Source organism: Oreochromis niloticus, linkage group LG7 (genome assembly GCF_001858045.2).
Source record: "Oreochromis niloticus isolate F11D_XX linkage group LG7, O_niloticus_UMD_NMBU, whole genome shotgun sequence".
Lineage (NCBI taxonomy): Eukaryota > Metazoa > Chordata > Actinopteri > Cichliformes > Cichlidae > Oreochromis > Oreochromis niloticus.
Window position 1 is genome coordinate 49,503,648 of NC_031972.2, and position 19,741 is coordinate 49,523,388.

The 19,741-nt window shown below is 41.8% G+C and overlaps 1 protein-coding gene across 2 annotated transcripts in view; it reads left to right on the forward strand.

Moving 5' to 3' along the window:
* tspan18b (tetraspanin 18b) overlaps window positions 1-17,611 on the forward strand; it is a 34,992-nt gene extending 17,381 nt beyond the window's left edge. Inside the window, exons 2-9 of one of the 2 annotated variants that reach the window (XM_005450896.4) lie at window positions 2,478-2,561; window positions 12,611-12,706; window positions 13,774-13,968; window positions 14,316-14,390; window positions 14,976-15,074; window positions 15,318-15,494; window positions 16,255-16,338; window positions 16,664-17,611. In XM_005450896.4, the coding sequence (XP_005450953.1) occupies window positions 2,559-2,561; window positions 12,611-12,706; window positions 13,774-13,968; window positions 14,316-14,390; window positions 14,976-15,074; window positions 15,318-15,494; window positions 16,255-16,338; window positions 16,664-16,711 (777 nt within the window). In that variant the 5' untranslated portion in view covers window positions 2,478-2,558 and the 3' untranslated portion in view covers window positions 16,712-17,611. The remainder of the gene's footprint in view (window positions 1-2,477; window positions 2,562-12,610; window positions 12,707-13,773; window positions 13,969-14,315; window positions 14,391-14,975; window positions 15,075-15,317; window positions 15,495-16,254; window positions 16,339-16,663) is intronic. The other variant, XM_025909215.1, reaches the window with a different exon arrangement.
* Window positions 17,612-19,741: the final 2,130 nt, after the last annotated feature.

Sequence of the window (19,741 nt, forward strand, 5' to 3'; positions counted from 1 at the left end):
CACTTTTGAAATTGGCCTCAAGTGCCGATTAGAGGAACTGCAGATTTTGGCACTTTGTGGTGGGTTCATTGCTCAGTTCTTGAGGTTGCAGCATGTTTAAAAAAAAATCAATCTGGCATCACAGATGATGCAAGAGACAAAGAAGCCGACAAATGGCAGTAACATACAGAGGGTTTTGAGCATTTTTATTGAAGGCATTTGTTCTTATGCACACAAAAATCATCAATTTTGTTTTAAAAAAGCAAAACAAAAAAACAAGGGAATAGAAGCTTGATATCCGTAGTCCATAAGTACTCACTAAGTACTGGTGCTTGAACCAAAATGAATTTGTTCTAATTCCCTTTCAGCCCTTATCTGTGTAAGCACTGACACTCAGAATGGCTTTGGATATTAGACTGTATTATTCACGAATAAGAAATGCCTGCATTGGAAAGGTGAGGGCAGTGTTTATATAAGGAATATATTCTTACTGCATTATGATACTACAGTTCCCCTGCTATCTCTTTTGTGAGTGGTATTGAAGCACGTGATTTATCATGTGCTGATGGCTTGCACACAAGATAGATGTTGATGATGCAATAATATTGTCAGAGCCTGAAATAACAGCACAGACTAATCAATTAGTGGCTGCCTTGATGTTTAAACTGCCCACAGTGCTTCGGTGCTTAAATGTCAGTGACAAATTGGCAAGGGAGATTTCCTTTAAAAGGAAAGTCATCGAGCGGATGTAGATGAAACCTTTTCTCTAGTGTTGACTCGTTCTCTTTGTTGGACCCTCACTGGCCTGGCCTTTCTAGTCCTCCCCTTGAGGTTTCGTCCTATTGTTGTGCTTTGTCAGCCGTCTGCGCTGATCTCTCTTCGCACCCCCCCCCATAAGCGATTCATTGAGGCTCTGCGATCCTATTGGTGCTCCACTTTCCCATGGAAGGGTTTCCATGGAAACCAAAAAATAATGCAGACCCTCAACACTGTTGCTCTTCACCGGCTAATAGCTCTCTAAACAGGGGTTCAAAAGAGACTGCCACTGCAACAGGCTTCATGGTAAAAACTGACCATTCTGTATCTGATTACAAACCGTAATGACGAGAGTTACTTACATATATGCTGCTGTTTGTGATAGACTGCTGCAAAACTGAAAAGGATTGCAGTGTTGCATTACCTGGGGATCTCTGAGCTAAACCATATGGTGAATATTTTCTATAAGACTCACTGAACAAGGCTGCCCATGCATGCGTATCCACTGTAAGGATGTTAATGATTTCCCGAGCACGTGTACCTTGTATTGTCTGAGTTCAGGGTGCTTAGATAAGGGAGTGTATCATTCCAGTGCATCTCCCCACTTCTCAGATTTGTCCACTCTCCTCAGTCAGCCTTTGATTGCCTTTTCCAGATGTAATCAGCGCCTTCTATTCTATATGGGGCTGGCAACGTCAGTTGGGTTTTGTGTCCTGGTGAATCTGATGTCTGCTGGCAATATGGTGTGTCTGCGGGATGATGTGGCTGGCTCTATCAGCCAGAATACTCTTGGGATATTCTCCATCCCCGAGCCTCTGTCAGAATGAGAATACCCTGCCTGTATTTCACCATCTAATGTGGCAAGAGCCGCTTGCTGTTCATGTCTTCGTAGGCAGCTCTCTCCATATTTGATGCGGTAGTTGTCAGTGCCAGTGCTTTGAAACTGGCTCCAAAGTATTGTCAGTCAAAACTGTGCTGCTGACTATTTTTGCACATGGAGGCTGAAATACCAGCAATTTAATTGGCTCTCATTGTGATATCGTTATTTTCAGCTGGGAGACAGTTGTGGCAAAGCAGTTTAGAAACAGGAAAAAGTTTAAAGCATTTATGCTCATTAGACACACTCGGCTGGAGACGTATCTTACACTGACAGTTAAAGCCAGCAACGTGCGGTAAGAAAGCAAGGTATTCTACTTCCAGTGAATAATGCACGAGTTCAGATGCTCATCAAGGTCAAGTCACAAACTGCATGAGGAGATTGTGGTGTGTTGGGTTTTCTAATAAAGGATAGTTAATTAGTGAGAAGATACACTGTTTCTAATACCTCGAGGCAGATATTAAAATTTTACCTGCCCAGAACTTTGGTCTGGGTTGCTGCGACTAAAGGCAGTGCATTTTCCTGTTCTGTCCCTGTTTAATTTTGCCTTCCAGCAGAGAAGTGGAAAAATTCACACAGAGAAAACACTGTTACAGTCCTAGATTGGAGCACTGCGGGGAGCGAGCGCTTCATACATAATAAATGCAAACTCGGTCATTTTAAGTGTCCTAGAATTTTATTTTCTGTGAGGGGTTTTTTCTGTTTTTTTTTTTTTCCAAGCTCTCGCTCTTACTCTGCTCAGAAGACTTACGTGCACCAAGACAAATGTACCACTTTTCTTTCTCTTCGCCGCAGCTTCACTGTTCATTCATCTCATTACCTCAGTCTTGACCTGTGCTCCTTCTGCTGTGCTTCTCTCCAACAGCCCATGAAAACAGGAGAGGAGAGAAAAGCGAGAGAAGTCATCAGCTTCACCTGAACGAAGACGAGGAACAAGCAGATACACATGGTACGGTAGTGTTTTATCTGCTAAAGCGGCGCACACAGTTTTTCATTTTCACCTTATATTTATGTGTTAAACACATCTCCTTTACATTTTCCTCAGCATATGTCTGGAACTTGGGGGTGTTTCCATGAATAATTTCTAGCAAATCCAACAATAATTCCACTTCAGCACACTTAAAATTGTTTGAGAGGCGCTGCATAAAGAGGTTGTTGACAGACTCTTTTCAGTAAGATGCTGACAGCACAGGCGCAAAACCATTGTTATCGCCGACAGGAGGCACAGTGCTAGAGCAAGAACCAGTGTGTGTGTGTGAAGCCGGTCCTGCAAAGAGGCAGACGTGCTTTTGTCCCTTTGCTATCATAGCAGTCTTGCACTGGTCTTTGTTAGTCCTTGATTTGCATTGGCATTTGTAGCATTAGTATTCCAGACACAGCAGAGAAGCAGACACGTATGGATTGAAAGGTTAAAGGGGATGTTAGACCCAGACACATCAGCTGCAGTCAGTCATACATGGAAGCATAAAAAGCATCCAGTGAAGCAAATAATATGTGCTACATGTGCAAGTGACATGTAAGATTATGCGCAAAGTCGAGCTGTTTTCAGTTACATAAGTATTGATTTTAAACTTTTCATTTTAGTTTAATGCAACATGTGTGTTAATGCTTAAGCAGTCACTTGTTGGGTGCCCTTCAGGCGCCTTAAGGTCAAGCCACACTGTGCATGAATCTAATAAACTTAGCAATGACATCAGGTTTGTTGGATGTAGACTGTGCAGTGATAATGGCTGCTGAACTGGAGGCTATGACACGCACAGTTGCAACTCGTGCTCTTTCTTTCTTTCCGTGCTATGACCATCTTGGAATTTTCCCAAGCTATCTTTGGTCGCAAGATCATTACCAACTTTGAACTTCTCTATGGCTATGATCGGACTGCAAATCTAACGGTCCTTTTATGGTTTTCATATTATTGCCCTTGCGGATGGCGGCATGTGCCAAAAGTGGCACCATAGCTGTTTGATCTTTTTTTGTGAGCTGATGTGCAGCCGGCAGGGTTGGGTTGAAGATGGAAGGGTATGATTGTATTGGTCTTTACCGCCATGCAGCAGCTTGAAAAGATCAAACATTTGGGAGAAAAAGTTGAAGAAAACTGATCGCTTTGCTTCCTGTTTCCACTTCTTCTGCTGTTATACCAACACTGATACAGAGGTTTTTTGTAAGTGGCAAGGATGTGTTATTCATGAGATGACTACAGCAAATCTGGTACTTTTTAACTAATAGTATAACATGGTTTGAGTGATAGTGGCTCTGTAGTGTAGTGGTTAACGCATTCACTTAACACAAGCAAAAGTTTAGGTTTGATTCCAGCCAAATCTGGACAGTACGAATAACAGATTTCACTCTAAACTGACCTGTATGTGCAGCAAAACCTATTAAAATGTTTTTTCATAGACGTAAACAAGAGGACCATTCAAACCAGCAGTAATGGTTTCATTTGTAAGTCTTCTGTGCCGTGGGTGCCAGAAAATGTGTTCTCTAATTTGATTTTCGTGAGGAAGAGGATTTTAATATCGGCTTTTTTGTGGCACAGTAGCTGCTACGTGTATACAGAGCTTTGTGTGGATATGGAGTTGCAGCAAACAGGGGTGGGATGGTGAATCTGCTTCATGGAAATAATGTTATGTAAAATTGAGCATATAAAGGACCGCTTTAGCCCACGAGGTGCTCTGCTGCACTCTGCTCTGGTGAGACATGTGAATTCTGATTCGACTGTTAGAGCTGAGGTTCATGTGCAAACATTTAAGACCTTGATTTGATTTAGAATCATATATGAAGAGTTCAGCTTTTATATATATGAACAGTCACACCTTGATGCATGCTCAGTTATTCAGCTAAGGAAATTCAGGAAAGTTGATTTTGTTCATCTGGACGTTGTTTTCAGTGGGAGTAACGTTTTGTCACTCATTCAAGTCACTTCCTTATAGTGGAGGAACTGCTGGTTTGAGTGATCTAAGAAACAAACATTCACATTAATAAATAAACTTAAAAAAGGAAAAAATATTAGCCAGGATATAAGGTTTAAACATCCAGTGTAGACTGGCTTCCTGGTTTCACTTATAAACATGTCCTCCTGTGCAATCAGCGATTTCTTTTATTTATTTTTGTTATTTCAACATTGTTGGGTGGGGTCACTTTCAGTTTTACTTTGAACCAGCTTTGTATTTGGAGTTTCTTTTCTTTTCAGTTTTTTTTAAACTTTAGTTTTACTTTTACCGCAGGACAGCAATTGAATGAGACAAATCCAGGGCAAGGACATAGAAGACTCAGAAGAAATAGGAAAACAGTGAATGAAACAGGGGGATTGTGGGGATATAAAAATGAGTGTAGTGCAAATTGTGCAAAGATCTGCTGTGTGAGTGGGTTCAAACATATTCCCCCAGTGATCAAATAAAAGATGGGACAAAATAAATGCTAATAGTAACAATAATTTCAGCAATAACAACAATCCTTATTTTCCTGTATGCTGTAAAGTATGCATGTATAAACCAATATACCAACCCATGCACATACAGTTAAGCTGATTTATCTAAGTTTAAACTCAGTTTCCTTAGTAAGTTTGCTCATCTCAGTCTTAAGATTTAATAACTGCAGAAGAGGTTTTACAACACAAACACTTTACATGTGAAAGCAGCTGACTCATAGGCATGTAGACACCCTGGACCTAAACTAGTACATCATAATTATTGTCTTAACAAATCTGATCAAACTGACGACGACTGAAGACATTTAATGTATAAACCTTTATTTCGTTTTAGATCATTTTGCATGTATCCATCATTAGTCTTCTTCTGCTTCTGTATTATTTCTGAGTTTCTTTGCCTGAAGTCTGGTTTTTATCTTTCAGTTAGTTTAATTAAAATGTTAGGTGTGTTCAAAGCTAGTTTAATTTTCTAGTTGAGTTTCTGCTTCCAATAATCTCTCTGTGATGTTTGCTTGATGCTTATAGTTATTATCTGATGCCATCTGAGGTCTGATTTGAGCTTTCACTTGAGGATTTTATTTTATTTTTTTAAATAAGGAAATGTGGTGGAATTAAAAGCTCATTTTCAACAATCTCACCACAAACATTAATCTAGTTCTTATCCACCCTGGAATGAAAGGTGAGCTTTCGCTCCTCCTTTACAGTTCAGTATTTAAAGACAAAAACTGCGATCCACCGAGATCCAGACAAACTGGAATAATCTTTTAAATTCTCTGATACATTAAGTATCACTAACACTCTTTTGGTTTACTTACATCAACTTGTTTTGCAGTGGGGCCTCAAATATACAGTATGCCATTATCTCTTTTATCTGCGGCTTCCACAAAAACACAAACATTCACATGCTTTATCCTCAAGGCTTTGTTTTGATCTTTGCATTGCACTGAAACCCCCGACTGTAACACAAAGTAGGTTACACTGTTGTTTTTTGGTTTGGGGTTTTTTTTGTTGCTATTTTTCTTTTTCATTTTGTTGAACTTTCGCCAAGTGCGTGATATGTGTGTGTGCAAGCCACACACAAGAATCATCGGTAAGTGATAAAACAGCTTTTAGGCTTTCCACACGGGGGAACTAGCTGTATTCAAACTAGCATATGGCCTTGCAACAGGGTGTGAGTGATTGCTCATTAGACAAATGGCTGGCCAAGCTGTCCCCCCGTTGTAAAGTGCTCTGCTCTGCTCCCCTTTGTTTTCGAACAGGAACTCGAGCTAAGTGGAGATGCCAAACAGTCCTCTGCAGACAAAGGCCACTCTCACCCCATATCCGGGTTGCCGTAGAGACCAGAGTCTTTTTTTGGAAATATTCCAGCACGTGATTTAGGAAATCCTTCTGTTTTGAAAGATGTGTATCGTTTGCTTAAGAAATAAGATTTTTAATTTTTCATGGTTTTGTTTTTTGGGGGGTTTCGGCCTAGATTTAGTGATGTTTGGTGACTTGTGTGTATTTTGTGTTCCTTTGTCTTTTTTTTCCCTAGTGTCCTGTTCTTGTTTAGTGCCCTGAGGCTAAAAGTGTTGTCTTTCCTGAAATAGTCCATTGTTTATTTCTGCAAAGGCCATCTGTGATGATATGGAGATCCGACAGAGACGACAACCTCGTATTCAGCAGCGTTTAAAACAATTTTCAGTGTTAAGAAAAGACTCATTTTAATTGTTTCTTGCCTGAGGGTCAAATGGTGGTCAGGGGAGTGCTGGTGAAATTATTGACTGGATTTTTCCAAGTTTTTGTTAAGTGCGCAACTGATATCGATTGTTCTCCCTGTGACTCTGATATATAAGAAGAAGCCTGAGAAACTTGTGGAATAACCCACAGAAGTAGACAGTGCAGTGATATAATTCCCTCGGTTGTTCGCCCAGTAATTTTAGACCATTTAGTTTTGAATTGAGTTATAACTCATTTTTGTGGAAAGCCCCAAAGGCAATGTGTCATTCTCTAAAAACGTGGGAAAAGCCTTAGCCGAGTCCTAACAGCCGGCAGCGCCGAAGTGTTTATGTGTTCATTGTGTGCTGTTACCACATGCCCTCACTACCAGACAACCAGTGGACTAAGCATTGGAGCTCTAGGGGATCAATGCATCATTGACCATGTGCCCGGGCCTGGTATTGATCCGTCCTCACGCAGCCAGTTTGTATCTTCGCTCAGCCAGATAGAGGTGCCGAGACGATTAAGTGAAAGCCTCTGCTATGATCGAAGGAGGATCTCACACACAGCAGGGTTCAATAGAAGTCAAAATCTGCTCATCACTCCATCACATGTCCTCTGCTTAAGATAACTATCGAGAAGTTGTTAGCGCTCTTCCCCCTCCCCCGTCCAGAAATTCTAATCTAAGGAGCTGGAGAGTCGATTTCTCTGTAGGACTCGGAGCAACTGTTACTACTGAACTAACGGCTGGATGTGTGCCCAGTTGGGATGTCAGGAATGTAGCCTGCAGCAGTGCTGACAACACATGGTCAGTCTGTTTCTTAGTGTTCATTCTGGGAGTCTTCGTCTTGTTAATCAGCCTGGTTTTCAGGAGTGTGTCAGCTGCCTGGTCAGAGGACTGCTTCCATCTGGGGTTCACATAGTGTCATTTCAAACTGAGTAGGCTAGGAACTGAAATCTGAACTGGAAAAATAGAAGAATTTGACTTTAGATGAAAATTAACTGATTGAAATGTATATCGTGTGTGTATGTAGTCTTTTAGGTCATTGCCTTAATGATGATTTTGTACCTATTCTGAACTTTTATACCTCTGAGTGGCTGTGGCTCAGGAGGTAGAGCAGGTCACCTACTAATTGAAAGATTGGCGGTTCAATCCTTGGCTGCTACAGCCTGCATGCCAAATTATCCTTGGGCAAGATGGTGAACTCAGAGTTGCTCTCTGATGCGTTAATCGGAGTTTGAGTGTACGTGAATGTTAGATGGGGGGGGGAAAGGGGGCTTGTTTAAATATGGGTGAATGAGGCATGTTGTAAAAAATATTTTGAGTAGGTTTTTTGTGTTTTTGTTTGGTTTTTTTTTTTTTTTTGCATAAAAACTAAACCAAAATGAGAGAAACCTACTCTGGAAACGTAATGGAATTAAACTGAACTGAAGACCAAAAACAAAAAAATGAATAAAGAAAACCATGAAAAATACAAAAGTAGCCTGTCTGCACCAGTTACAGTGCTGGAGTATAACTCCTTTGTAGTCCCAGCACGAATTGAATGAAATTATAAAGGGTTTTGCACGACTGAACCAATTCATCATAAACTGTCCACTTTTGGAGGGAGTAAACTAGCATTCCCTGTAATGTGCAGAAGCTGATGATATTCTGTGTGTACTCTGAAAACTCATTAAGCTAAACTTGCCTGAGGAAAGACAAGTTAAAATATCTACCTGAGCATCTAACCAGCATTAGGACCTTTGCTTTAGCTTGCCCGGCTCAGTTTCTGCACTCCTCTCTGTGTGAGAGCTACACCCACACACGCACACACTGCGAGCTGCCTTTGAGCTACTTTTGTACACTTTCTCCATGTGCTTGTTCGCTGTTGTCTGAAAACTGTATGCCCTCTAAAGTATACAGTGCTATTGCTGTTTAGCATTCAGTGCACTTCAAAGCTCCTCCGTGTGACAGCAGAGCCCAGGGCTCATTCTCTCCTAATTGGAGGTTCATTAAGGACTTGGTGCGCCTCACGGGAACCCATTTCATTGCCAGAGGAGCCTGTCTTTATTCGGATTTGGGGGTGTTTACTTGCTGTGGCTGATCTAGGAAGTCATGGAGAAATATGAAAATGGGTTTTTAATTGAGATAAAGGCTGATGTGGCATGTGTGTGGTCCCCTAGTGTCATTGTCAGAGGGTATTAGCGCATGCACGGAGAGCTTAGACTGGCATGCAGTTGATGACAAAACACACCTGCTCCAGCTGCATCGGGGAGCCTGGGAACGAATGTGTCCTCCCCAGGGTTCAATTACAGGTGATCACTTAGAGGGTCAATGATATTTAAAGGGGTCAAGCTACAACCCATAAAATCTCGAGAGGATTTCAGTATTAATGATTGTTTGTAATGCAGGATCATGCTCAAGATGAAGTGAACTTGCTGGTTATGTGAGGGTGGAGGATGGCGACAGTTTGGCGAGGAGCAGACACAGAGTGTCCTTGTAATTCTGATCCTTTTGTCCAGGGCAGCGGCTGGGGGAGCAAGGGAATATGGACTGGTTTCATTAATCCTGCTGAAAGTGACATCTTCAAGGAGAATCACCCACGGGTGTGCTATTTATATGTGGAGTACTTTCAATCTAGTCTGTGTCTTCCTTATCTTTTAATTACAGCGGGTTGACACCACCATAATGGTTGATCGTGTAGGTGCCGACTGAACAGACTTCTGGTTTTATGAGTTAGGAATGGAAAAAAAGAAAAAAAGAAAAGGTCTATTCCTCACGCTTCCATTGAGACGAATATAGGTCGGATCAGTTTGTCCTCATTAGAGAGCTCTGGCTTCTTTTGATAGTGTGAAGTTGATGTTTTTAGGATCAGTTCACATCAATTCACCATCAAACTCATCTGTGCCGATTTCCACAGCCTAAGCTGACTGTGGATCAGTTTTCACCAGGAGTAAACAATGGGTTCTTAGCGCCGCATGACATTTTATGATGTCAGTTACAGGAGATGGAGACAGATTTGGCATTTGCTGGATACCTCGGGGCGAAAACTGTCGCTTAGCTTGTCAGATTGAGGACATACAGTATTTCCTGCATGTTTAAAGAAAAATCCAGCACATTGTGTACAGTTGTAGCGGTGCAGTACTGCTCACTGTTTTTGTGTGTGCATGTGTGGCATGTTTATTTATAATAGATTTTAGCCAGCACAGTGTGTTATCTTAACACATCGCTAGCATTGCTCAGCAGCACACCTGAGGAGGACCAGCCTTTAACCTAGTAGCAATTTTTCAAAAGTGATATAAGCCTGCAGCTCCTGGGGTGTGAACCATGTTTTTCCTTGTCTACATCATATACACTGCAGAATATTCAGAGAAAGCCTTAGTGGTCTGATCTCTGCGACTGGCCAGTGATCGATGAGGACCTGCGATCCCACAGGAGTCATGGGAAAGACCGGTTTGTTTACTCTGCACTTTCTCCGGGGTCTCAGTGGCACTTTGATTTATACCATGCTGCTTTTCAACCATAGGCTTGTTATTTGGAGCCTGTCTGGGCCCTTACACTATAACCCATTTTATTCTTAAATATTCAATGCATTTTAATGCACAGAAGAAAATTGGCTCCAGATCTGACAGTCGGCTTGACCCTGAAATGGGAGCAAAGAGCAAAAGGGTGAAGCTGGAAAAGAAATCGGACATTTTGTTTAGAGAATAAGAAGTGAGCTGTGCCCTGAGAGTTTTTCCAGCCGGCCCCTTCCTCCTCCTCCTCCTCCTCCTCCTCCTCCCCTCCCCTCCTCCTCATTCCACCTCTTCATCCTCTGCCTCAATAAATACAGTTTGCACCCTTCATAAGGGCCCAGAATTGACAGGCTAGAGCTGGAGGGATAGGAATGGACCTTTTCTGATGCTTTTCTATGAGACTGTAATGTATGCAAATCTCAGTTAAGACCTCCTGTGCCCTCATTAGACCTTTCTGCGGCTTAGGAAAGGGAGGGGTTAATTAAAACCCATCTCAGACAATGAATCTGTTGGTTGCTCTCAGAGTACCACTAGATGGGTAATCAATACCTAAGCATATTATTATGATTTACAGAAAGTGTTTAACCATAGGTCTAAATCAATTTCCTGGGTCCAAAGAAGAAAGCGGTAAAGGGGAAAAACAGAAGCATAAGCCCTCTGGCTGGTGAGGAGAGGAAAAGTTCTCTTTATAGGGTAGCTTCTTCTCACAGCAGACAAAGAATGCCGTCATATCTTTAGTACTGTTTAATTTTATTGTCACGGCAACTTATGCGAGTTAACAATGCAATGGGGGGAAGAAAAAAAAAAGCTTTTCATGAGGCTCGCAGAATGAAAAACAAACCAGTTTTAGCGCGCTGTAATAATAGAAAAACAGATTAGAAAAAGATATCAGTTCTGCCTTAATTATTCACACGCTTCCTTTTCTTCTGTGGGAAATAATTGCTCCAGCAGCTCAAAACTGCTTGTGCCTAGGCAGGGCTTTGTGCTGGGCTATGGTTTATTATACCTGAAAGCCAACATTCGTGAGTCTGCTGTGTGCAGCACAGGGATGAAAGGGTCAAGGCGGAATGAGATTTGAGCGACAGCAGAGGTTCTTCAAAGATGGACAGGAATCAAGCCTGGTGTTGATCACAACAGAGCTTTCACTCCTGCCTCGGAGAAGCAGAGAGAGATCACCCAGAGGAGTCCTTTGACATCACATCAAGCAAAGGAAAGCCTGCCTACACGTTATGAAATTACAGCTGATGGATGTGCTGCAAGTACGGATAAAAGAAGTGCGAAGAAGGCATTTAAACATTTTCTTTTTTTCAATTTGCAGGTGCAGTGTGTAGCTGTGTAAACCTATTTACAATTCCTCTGAGAAATCGTTTTTTAATCCGCTTGTTAGCCAGCCTCAATCCCGGCTATCACTATGGGAGAGCAAATTAATAATCAGAAAGTACAAAGCAAAGAGTGCCGATTCATTTCTGCCAAATAATTAATTTTCTTCCTTCACTGAGACTGCAATTACAGCTGCCCCACAGATTGTTTTCATTTCAGTTTGTGCAGAATATGTAGATATGAATCCTTACGCAGTCCGTGGCTCACAAAGGCTGAGGGAGAAATCTTTTCATCTGCAGCTTGAAAGGTTAAACATTTGCTTCAGCGAGGGCACGCTGCGTTTTTAGGCGTTCTGGGTCATGGATTCTTAGACACCCCACCCCGCACACACACAACGCCACCCAGTGTTGTCTGCTAATGCAGGAGAGGTGTTCTTCATTAACCAGGAGTGCTTCTAGGATGGGTCTTCATCAAGCAAAGTGTGTTTGTGTCAGATGGAGGGGTGGCTGATGGGAGCGCAAGGCCTCTCATTACATTAAGAAGAAGAAGAAGTTCCATAGCAAAGGCCATCCCATGTCGGTTAATGAACATGGAGCCCCAGTCAGGACTCATTTCCTTAAAATGCTTCAGAGATGGACGTCCCCTCCAGTCGCACTAACATAGGGTTGCCATTTTTCCGGAGACAGGAGGAGCTGACAGGCGGCTAAGTTTGAGAGCACGCTAAAATAAGATGTGTCAGATAGGTTGACATTGTGCTGCCTAATCTCGTAGTTGCTTAGGGATTTCCAGGACTATAGCTGGGGACAATGCACCTAAAGGGATAATATGAGGATTTTCATCTGAAATTGGACCAAATCAGCTGACAGGCGTGCGTGTGTGTGTGCTGTGTGTTTGACTGACAGAACTCATTAAGAATGTGAGCAGGTTTTGGCAGAGCATCCTTTTCTTGGCAGTTTCAGCGTAATGCTTATCCAGGGTGCAGGAAAGTGGGGAATACTGTGAGCATTTGGCAGGAGTCATTAAGTGGCGCGTTTTATGTTGTTTAATGTTTTTTCTTTCAGGGGCAGGGAGAGGCTTCAGCACGGGGGACGACCATGGAGGGGGACTGTCTCAGCTGCATCAAGTACCTCATGTTTGTCTTCAATTTCCTCATCTTTGTGAGTATTTTTTTCATCTCTTTCTCAAAGACACTTAATCTGGCCGTCTCTGAAGTTTGCGTCAATCTAATGATTTAAGATGGGCTTCTGCGTGCTCCCCGCCTGACTGACTAATGGAGCCACATTTGCATTTCATTAGATGAGGCAATCTTGATTCTATCAAATTCTCTTTTGATTAAATTTTAGTGTGCTGACACACATCTGAGGCACATTGTGCCATGTGGAGTTTGTGACTGGCACCTGAGTTTATCGGTCTTGATCAGACAATCAAGAGTAATCCTGTTAGTCTGAAGCCGTAAAGCGGGGGAGGGTCAGAGTAAGAAGGTTTGTCTCTTTTCCTGCTTTATTAAGCACAACCAAACCATTTAGAGTCTCTGTTTAGATGAGGTTGCTCAAGGCTGGGGTAATAATGCAACCAGCAGAGCAAAGAATGAACTTGACTGTCGGCATCACTGTAACAACTACTTTTCACAGCTTTTTTTTTTTTTCTTTTTTTTTTAAGTGTGTCTATCTAAGGCCGTTTCACACTCGTGTAACTCGGCAGCATTTCTTTTAAAGCCCAGTGCCTTGAAAATGGCTGCTGCTTCTCCTCATACCACGGAGTGGCTATCATTTGTGCGCAAGCCCCAGGTGACAGGAAGAAGGGGATTGGGGTTAAAATGTTGGAAGCTCAGATCTATTCCCCCTGACTCAATATCTTCTTTTCTTAATCACATGAGTCACCCCACAGTGGCTGCAGAGAGGATTTTATTAAAGGGAGGATGGGAAAGGATGGAAGCTCATTGCATTTCTTTAGCTGGTGGGGAGGCTGGGAGGAGTAGTTCAAGGGGGTAGATTTATCCACCCATACCCCCACTGAGGTACTGTGGCTCTGCAGATACCCAGCCTTTTATTTTAGCTTTACCTCCAACCTCTCTGGTATTTGCATAGCTAACAGTGGAGGAAAAAAAGTCACTGTATGACCACTGGTTGAATGTTTTGAGTTGCTGGGGATACAAAGCTACTATATCTTCTGAATTGTCGATTTCTATTTTGTCTAAGTAATGTACTTTTTCCGTCGTTATCAGCTGGGGGGCTCTTTCCTCCTCGGAGTGGGAGTGTGGGTACTGGTGGACCCCACAGGGTTCAGGGAAATCGTAGCAACCAACCCCCTGCTATTCACCGGTGTCTACATCATCCTTGGTATGGGAGGCATGCTCTTTCTCCTCGGCTTCCTGGGCTGCTGTGGAGCCATCCGTGAAAACAAGTGTCTGCTCCTCTTTGTGAGTTGGCTGACAAAGTCGAAACATAGCTGTGTTACCGCTCGTGTGTGTGTGTGCGGGTGTGTGTGTGTGTGTGTGTGTGTGTGTGTGTGTTGATTATTCTCTCTGTCAGTCTTGAAACAGAAAGCCAAAAGAGCAAAATGCCTTTGTATGTTGTCTTTGTGCTTTGGTCATCATCAATAGTTAATGCTGAGTGAAGTGAGCAACACCAAAATGTGATTTTTTCCTTTTCCTTTTCTTTCTTTTTCTTTTTTAAACACATGAACATGCACTTTTTTTGTCTTCACTCTCATCTACCTTGTCATACTCTTTCTCACCCTTTCCTTTTTCCTTTTGTCTTACTGCAGTTCTTCATGCTCATCCTCCTGATCTTCTTAGCAGAGCTGGCTGCTGCCATCCTAGCCTTCATATTCCGGGAGCATGTAAGTTTCTTAAAAAGTTCACCCCACCTTTGATCACAAGTCTGCAGTTGGGCTGAGTGTCAAAACGCAAGGACTCAGATTCTTACTTTTTGTATTTCCGGACCTGACAGTTGCTAATTTAAATCGTGATTCCGAAAATTTCTTTTGACTGCATTCAGGTATTGTACAACTGTTTGTATTTATAGCATTGCATTCCTATAATAATGTTGTGCTTGTGATGCACAGTTAAAAATTGGGATCAAATTCTGTTCAGCAACCAGAGATGCAATCTAATTCTTCATGTCAAAACCTGTTTGGTACATTACTCATTATGCGTGTGACCACAAAGATTTCGCCTAATCTAGCCTCGAGTCTGTAGCCCCAAACACATATGAGGAGCAGATTGCTGGTGAGCTCATTTCTTTGTAACTGCACACCACTAGATTTTGCCGTAGCACCACCAGATTTCCCTGAGAAGACTTTAATGTCTTAAGTTAGCGCAGTTCCCTAATATAAATGACACTCAGCCCAACCCAGAATTCGGTGAAATCATCTGAAGTAACCGATGTTATCTGTGTGACACTAACCTGTGTGCTGTCGCTTTAGCTGACCAGAGAGTACTTCACCAAAGAGCTGAAGAAACATTATCAGGGCTACAATAACAGTGACGTCTTCACCTCCACATGGAACGCCATCATGACTACAGTAAGACCACCGCACACATGGCAGAGAGCTGACGTAATGCAGCTTTTACTGACTCACCCTTTCCACCAAACAGTGTGTGGAAACGTTAAGGTTAACAGCCAGGGCTGTATTTTATAGTTAAATCAGAGACATTTAGGTCAATATTCATGCTGAATTGCCACACGCACACAGTGGACCACAGGCCAGTGCGCAAACGGGCGCTTAACAATAAGGGCTTCTTCTTCTTCTTCTCCTTCCTCTCAGTTTGACTGCTGTGGGGTGAACAGCCCAGAGGATTTTAAGGAAAGCATGTTCAGGATGATGAACCAAAATCATGTGGTGCCAGAAGCCTGCTGCCAGCGTGCCGGTCAGACTGCCGAGTCAGCCTATACCAGCCAGGAGCAGTGCTTATCGGGCAATATGATGTTCCGTAATAATAAGGTAACTTTTCACATCTACCATGTCAAGACCTCTCTCTCTCACTCTCACTCTCGCTCTCGCTCTCTCGCGCTCTCGCTCTCGCTCTCTCTCTCTCTCTTGCTCTCTCTCTCTCTCTCTCTCTCTCTCTCTCTCTCTCTCTCTCTCTCTCTCTCTCTCTCTCTCTCTCTCTCTCTCTCTCTCTCTCCCCCTTCTTCTAAACCTCCTCAAGGCTTAATTAGAGCTGAAGACGGTTGAGGGGTGACATCCAGGGACTAGCTGACTCCTCCATGGCTGATTAGTGCTTTTCTGTGTTTTGGGTGTCACAGAAGACCATCTTACTGTGCAGTAGAGCACAGAGACAACAGCGCTATGTATGTGTCTGGATGTGTGTATGTGTGTGTGTTTTGTGTGAGATATACACACACACACGTGCATGCCCACATCCCTGCTCACATGGCTTCCATGTGCACAAAGGAAGCCTTGAGTGTAATTACAGTGAAAGCTGATAGGAAGAGCTTTTTTACTGCAGTCTCCACCTGTTGTTTTTCGGCCCATTAGAACAATGAGAGATATCCACCGTGTGCCTCGCTCTGTTCATTCACACAAAGAGCTCTCATTAAAAGCCAGTGAGGCTGGAGGCCCTTCTTCCCACTCATTCAGCCAGGCCTTTGTTCAGACTCTCACTCAGTTGAAGCTGTGATGTTACTTTAATTGTCTCTGTAATTCTGCAAATTTATAGCCTATTGATTCTCTGCTGAGTGTCACGTCTTTGTGTCCACAGGGTTGTTACTCTGCAGTAGTTGACTACTTCGAATTGTACATCTATGTGGCTGGAGCCCTGGCCATTGTGGTGCTAACCATTGAGGTACGAGCGAGTTTTCAAATATGCAACTTTTTTTTTTTTTTTTTTTTGCCTCCAGTGTATTCTGAATATTCATTTTAGAAAATTTGCAAGGCTGCTTTAACCCAAGGCTATTTACCTGAATACGCCAGTGTTATGCTTTTTGAATAGCAACATCGCCACCTTGTGCTAAAATTCAGTATCACAGAACATAGTGGTTTTTTAAAATGAGGTGAATATTGGACAGTACAGTGTATTTATTTCTATTAACAATTTGGGACGGGGGATTTTGAACAGTCTCTTTCTGTATGTGTGATTATTATTTCTTTTTCTTTCCCTCTTTCCTCAGCTTTTTGCCATGGTTTTTGCAATGTGTCTCTTCAGGGGAATCCAGTAGAGCTGCTCCATCCACGAACTACTTTTTTTTTTCTCTAAAAAAGAAAAAGGGAATTCAGGAGAAAAGAAGAAAAAAATGGACATTTGTAAATTTTGTGGATCTCTTTTTCTATTGGCTAATTGGTAGAAAAACAAACTCTTGTACTTCACAGCTGGACTTTTGAGGTACTGGGTGATTAAAAAAATATATAAACACACACACAGACATAGAGACACACACACTGCATTGAGACTAGACTAGAGAGAAAACTGATGTTTAAAAAAAAAAAAAAAAAAAGATTTGTGTGCAAAGTGGAAACGGTAATTTGTGGACCAGGTCTTGAGCAGATTGGGTGTAAAGTGGACCAGGTGAAGCCTGAGCAGAAGGCACTGCACTGACTTTTGGATGAAGAATATTTATATTAAGTAAAGTTGGCTTGACTGTAAAAATGAAAAATGTGTTTCTTGTAAACTCTGGCTGTTATCCTTTCCCCTTTCATACTGTATAATGTAATAACCTCCCTTCCTCCACATGCCTTTTTTACAGCCACACTTCTTCAATGCTGTATTATATAAGCTCTGTTTATTTGTGTGTGTGTGTGTGTGTGTGTGTGTGTGTGTGTGTGTGTGTGTGTGTGTGTGTGTGTGTGTGTGTGTGTGTGTGTGTGCGCGTGTGCGTGTGTGTGTCTGTATGTACTGGATGCTCTTTATGAATGTGTATGAGCCTATTTGTATGCATGTGAGCTCGTGGCTCTCCGTGATCTCTCCCAAGCTTCAAAGCCAACTACTCTAATTCTTTTTTCCTGTTTGTATGGTGATGTTTTATTGCATTAGTGGTTATATGTGGTTCTTGGTGGTGAAATGTGTATGCCTTTGTATTAGATTCTTGAAAAGTAAGTTACATAAATGGCATTTTACCTGACCCTTCCCGTGTGTTTTCTCAAGCTGGTTGCACAATTTCACACCATTTTCGTTTTCTTTTTTTAAATGAAAGAGTTGACCCCGTTTATAAAGACACTGGTAAGTAATGATATTGCATCACAGGATAATTAAAAATAAGTGTTTGTTAAAAGATTATTGCTTATCAAGTCTAGCTCACTAACTAGCTTAACTTTTAAGAGCTTATGTCACCTTCATGATCATTTTTAGGATACATGTGACTGTTACACATTTCCCACATGAAAATATTCTTCTGTGCTACTGAAGTCTGGAAACAAAGAAGGGGTTTTATTTGCTGAACAGCCAAACCATAAGAAAATGCCATTAGCCTTTAGTGTCCATATATATTTATATGACTCCGGGTGTAGCTTTTGTAATGAAATCAATCTCAACCATATTGCTGGAGTGCATTGATTTTATTTACAAAAAAAAGTAAAGTTATTGATTAGAAATGCATGTGGACATTGATGTATTGCAACAGCCTCAAAAATGGCAGAAGAATACATCAAAGGAAAAAAAAGGGAGGCACGGGGAACATGTAATGCAGCACAACAGCATGGTAGGGATGAAAATGAAACGCATCATTTGTGGAATTTGCATTAGTATCGCTTTCAGAGCAAAGAAACCGATGGAAATTGAAAAGACAAAACTGTTTAACACAGGTAAAAATGAAAGTTGGTTCCTACATACATGAATTTTCACTTGTTTTTCCATTCTAATTTTTTTAATGTGGTCCTTTTTTTACTGCATACCTTTTTGCATACTCCCTCCAAACAGCGTGCATGACAAAGCCTACTAAAAACCCAAGTATGGCTTTGTTTGACATTTGGTGAGCAGGCAGCCTGTTCCAGTAACAAATCCACATTTTCAGCAAAATGTGGCCATTTGGAGGGGAAAACACAAGATCATAGCAACTGGTAAGTGATATCCAAAGAGAAGCTAAAATGCTTATTCTGTAACATAAATATTGTTTTTAGAGTAGTGCTTGCAACCTCAGTCCTGCTGTGTATTGCTTGTTAGCTTGCTATAGTGTTTGAGGGTTGTGCCACTAACAGTTAATCTTTCTATTTGCATATGCAAGCAAACAGATTGTGCAAAGTACATAGGCTGTATTTTGTGGCTTGTAAATGCCGGTTCCCACAGACTTTGTGTGGAAGACAGATGGTGCTCAGAGAATCCTGAATTTATGGAAGAATTCTGTAACAGCAATTTAATGTTGAAGTCAACTTGAAAGGGTTCACATTGTAGAACATTTCTGAGAGGTGGACATAACTTAATGGTCTGAAAAGCGAGGTAAATACAGAAGCCTGCTAAGTCTTCAGTCTCTCTTACAGCCAGCAGAGGGCGACGCCTCTGGTTACAACAAGAAATCTCTGGGAAAACAGCCCTTTGGCTCCTTTGATGATCTCAGTAAACGCATTCCTGATGAGTTTATGGTTAGCTTCATGTTTTATTGAGTACAGCAGAATGTTTAGTTTATGAATTAGCCCCCACCCCTCCCCTAGAGTTTAAAAGGTCAAAAAGCAGGTTTTGTTTTCAGGCAGCCTTTATCTCCTAACAAGCTGCTGTAGCATGAATGTACAGTGTCTCTCAGATTCACCCCTTGCTCTTTACCTCCACTGTCAAAACACCAAGTTGAAAAAAACGTAAAGCGTTCTTTGCATGTTTAAATCAGTCTGACTGTCTTCTTAAATGCCCACACTGAATCTGTCTTTTGTCTGGCAAGTAGTCGAATTTCAAGCTTCAGCTCAACAGTTGCACAAACCTTTGTGGTTCTTGGCTCTGTTGATGTTACTTAGAATTCTTCTCCATCTAAAATAAAAAATTAACCAGGCTTCAACTCCTCGGCTCTCATGATGACAGCAGAAAACTGTTTACTGAAACCAAACAAAGAACAAAATAAGGAGGTACAAAGAAATGACACCCTCTGTCAGTTCTCAGGTTTTACATATCAGGAGATAATAGAGAGTACACAGCGTGTGGTAGCATTAGAGCTAACTATCTTAGGAAGAAGGCTTTTTTAAAAACCCTTTAAACCCCCACTCATACGCTATAATAACTTGAACTGATAACATTCTGATGATCATAGGAGAGATGCCAGTCTAAAATTCGT